The sequence below is a fragment of the Myotis brandtii genome, unplaced genomic scaffold (genome assembly GCF_000412655.1).
Source record: "Myotis brandtii unplaced genomic scaffold, ASM41265v1 scaffold208, whole genome shotgun sequence".
Classification (NCBI taxonomy): Eukaryota; Metazoa; Chordata; class Mammalia; order Chiroptera; family Vespertilionidae; genus Myotis; species Myotis brandtii.
This window is the reverse complement of record NW_005357764.1, coordinates 449982-453859: the sequence shown is the minus strand read 5'-3', so window position 1 is coordinate 453859 and position 3878 is coordinate 449982. Positions and strand designations below refer to the sequence as shown.

The 3878-nt window shown below is 37.9% G+C and overlaps 1 protein-coding gene across 1 annotated transcript in view; it reads left to right on the top strand.

Moving 5' to 3' along the window:
• SPATA5 (spermatogenesis associated 5) overlaps positions 1-3878 on the top strand; it is a 245125-nt gene that overhangs the window by 197532 nt on the left and 43715 nt on the right. The window contains 1 exon segment of the mRNA XM_014539027.1: positions 445-609. Within this exon segment, the coding sequence (XP_014394513.1) occupies positions 445-609 (165 nt within the window).

The following is a 3878-nucleotide window of genomic DNA, read 5'->3' as shown; positions in this document are numbered from 1 at the left end:
CCCCACCCTCCCCTACCTTCCCTCTGAGGTTTGACGGTCTGATCAATGCTTCTCTGTCTCTGGATCTGTTTTTGTTCATCAGTTTATGTTGTTCATTATATTCCATAAATGAGTGAGATCATGTGATATTTATCTTTCTCTGACTGGCTTATTTCACTTAGCATAATGCTCTCCAGGTCCATCCATGCTGTTGCAAATGGTAAGAATTCCTTTTTTACCGCAGCATAGTATTCCATTGTGTAGATATATCACAGTTTTTTAATCCACTCATCTGCTGATGGGAACTTAGGCTGTTTCCAAATCTTAGCTATGGTAAATTGTTTACTAACTATGAAGAATAGTGGTTTATTCATGAGATTCTGGACATCCCTTTCCTTGAGCACCTTTCACATGGAATGTCAATTTTGAGCCTGGTTAATCCGCATTGCCCCATCTTCTTTCCAGGCTTTGATGCGTCCTGGAAGAATCGATAGAATCGTGTATGTGCCTTTACCAGATGCAGCAACAAGGAAAGAAATATTTAACCTGCAGTTTCACTCGATGCCAATCAGTCAGGATGTTGATCTGAATGAACTCATCCTCCAAACGGACACATATTCTGGAGCAGAGGTAAGAAAGTTCTCAAAATATCTCGGTGGGAGCAAAGTAGTGGTTTGGGGTCATTAGCAAAAAGACTGCTTGATGCCAATTGTTTTAAATAACTATATATTAAAAAATATTAAAACAAGAAATGCACTGCATGACAGGTGATCACTAAATGAAATTGCATTTTACCTGACCTCTGATATATCTCAATTGTTTTTACCTGGCTCCTGTTATTTCTCAAAATGTAGTCTTCAGAAAAGTAGCAGGAGTCCTCTGAAGCTTCTTGAGACAGCAGCTTCCAACTATACTTCTTTGAACTTTGATCTCTTGGCCTATCAAATGGAAATGATATACAACTGCCTACTATTTTCTCATAGAGATCATATAAGTGAAATTGGGATATCATGAGAGCACTCTGAAGTTCAAAAGACTTGGCAAAGAGATTGTATCATTAATTTTGGAAAATTATTTCAGCCTAATTGTGTATTATCAAAGATTCTCTTCTAAAAACTGTAAAAGGGACAGTCTGCCCTTAACTGAAAATATACTCAATAAGAGCAGCCAGAACTCTGTGAAAATAGGAAGGTTTTAAGTATGGCAGACATACTTTTTTTTTTGTCCTTAGCAACTGTTAACTTAGGCTGTTTTTATTTACAAAATACAATTCCATTAAAATAATTGTGCATCTTTCTACATGCATTTCTTAAGAAAAGGACAAACTTAACAGAAATATCTCTGAGTACCATTGACATATTTATACTGGGAAATTGATGTTTTTTAACTAAGAAATTGTAGATTCTTGCATTCTGAGTTATCTAGCAGATTGGAACTGCATTCCTTTTTGCTTGCTGTTGTTTTTCTCTCTCTGCTATAAAATCCAGAGATTAACACATTACAGGTTGTTTAATAGCGCTCAGAAAATACATAGGTCAATTTACATGTGGAATTGGCCTTAGTGTATCACACAGTCATAGATAATAACTACCAAATAGATTCCAAAAGTACTTGTTTTGCCTCAGGTATGAACTATGTATATTTTATTTTCCCCCTTTAGGTTTCTCAGTTGCACTGGGGGGGAGGAAGAGGGAAACAATGTAGAAAGTAGCTTAAGACACATGAAGGGCATTTACTTTTAAGTTCTATCTGAAACAATAGTCCTAATTAATGAGCATCTCTTTGACATGACTGTCCATTATGTTAAAATGAACGTGTAACTACTGTTGACTGACTGCTGCCACATTTCAGGAGTTCACTTTTTGATGTGAAACCAAAGGCTGGCATCATGTACATGATATGTCAGTTTACAGGAAATGGCAAGGAGAAGACACCATAAATCTTTCACTTGAGCTGAGTGAGGAGGAAGAGTAGTTAGCAAGGTATAAATGTGCCTTTCTCACTTTGAAGTAATTTATGGCAGTAACAGAGAAGAGCAAAACAAAAATCAAAGCCAGTGAGGTTCTGTCTGGCTAAAACTCAGGTGGTGCCAGGAATTACTGTACCAGCTTGCTAGTTCTTACATGGTGCCTGCCTTATTTAGTCTAAAATACAAGCACATTCGTTTCTGATTAATATTTATATCAGATATTCTAAAAATAGTCACAGGAAAAGTACCAGAAAATTCTGTTCTTCCTCGAATTACATTTTTCGTATTCCATAATGCTTGAGTGGGGGAAGGGTATCCCACTGTGGTCCTAATTATAATCGGTATCATCGAAATTTTGTTCCAGAGCTATATCTTACTAGGACTGGGGTTTTCAACTTGGACAAGACAGGTTTGTATAATACTTGAGGGGTCTTTTGGGGGCTGCCCTATTGTTTGAGGACTATTATCATTTTTTTTTTGTCTTCAAATTGCCCTGGCCATTGTTGCTAAGTGGTCAGAGCATCGGCCTGCATATCAAAGGGTCTCAGGTTCAATTCTCCATCAAGGGCAGGTACCTTGAGTTGTAGGTTTGCTCCCTGCCCTGAATCCGGGTGCATGCGTTAGACAACCAATGTTTCTCTCTCTCACATCTATGTTTTTCTCTCTCTCTTACCTTCTCTCACTCCCTTCCACTCTCTCTGAAAAGCAATGGAAAAAATATCCTCTGATGAGGATTAACAACCAAAAAAAGTCTTAAAATTAATATATAGGAAATATAAGAGATAAAATTTAGCTTCAGATAAAATATAAGATCTCATCCCGCCCCACCCCATCAAAATGAAATGGTGCTGTAATGTTGAGAGCAAAAATTAGTTTTGATTTTTTTAAATAGTAAAATATTCAAAGCCAGAACTTCAGTCACCTGCCTCCTACAGAGTCATTGCTTTACCACTGATGTAACTAATTTATTTCCTCCGCAGGCTAAGGCCATATTCTTCAGCAGAGAACCTTCTACATAGTATATATTTAACACTTATTAAACTGGAAAAAAAACGACTTTAAAAATTATATTTAGGGAAAATAAGCTTTCATTCTCATTTGTCATAAGAGGAGTCCTCTAACATTGTAGCAATGCACCCTGCTACAGGCACAGCCAGTGTTTCAGAGTTCAACCACTTTTGGTATCTATAATTATAAAAGCATAATATGCTAATTCGACCGGATGTCCTTCTAGACGAAGCCAGGACTGGGAGGGAAGCCCGGGTCCCAGGTGCCAGAGAGAAGCCGGTGCCGGCAGCCAGGGGAAGGAAGGCCTACTCTTGCACAAATTTCGTGCATCGGGCCTCTAGTAAAAATGAAAACACAGATCAATTAATTGTCTTCACAGGAAAGTAGATTAACCAAAATTACATAAAGGTAATTTTATATAATTATACACTATTAACTATATGAACAAGAATTTGGCCAGGTAAGCCAGAGATGAGGAAATTGCTGACTGTTTTTTACAAACATAAAATGTTTATTTTAACTGTAGTGAGGTTTGTTTGTTTGTGGGTTTTTTTGAGATTTTTTTCATTGATTTTTAGAGGGAGAGGGAAAGAGAGAAACATGCATGTGAGAGTGAAACATCGATCGGCTGTCTCCTGCATGTTCCCTACCAGGGATCGAGTTCACAACCCGGGCATATGCCCTGATCAGGAATCAAACCGGCAACCTTTCTCGTTGCATGGGATGACTCCCAACCAACTGAGTCATACCAGCCAGGGCTATAAGTGAGTATTTTTTGTTAAGCCTCACCTGAGGATATTTTTTATACTGATTTTTAGAGAGAGTGGAAGCGGGGTAGGGCGGGGGAGATGGAGAGAGAAAGAGAGAAAGAAAGAAAGAAAGAAAGAAAGAAAGAAAGAAAGAAAGAAAGAAAGAAGGAAGG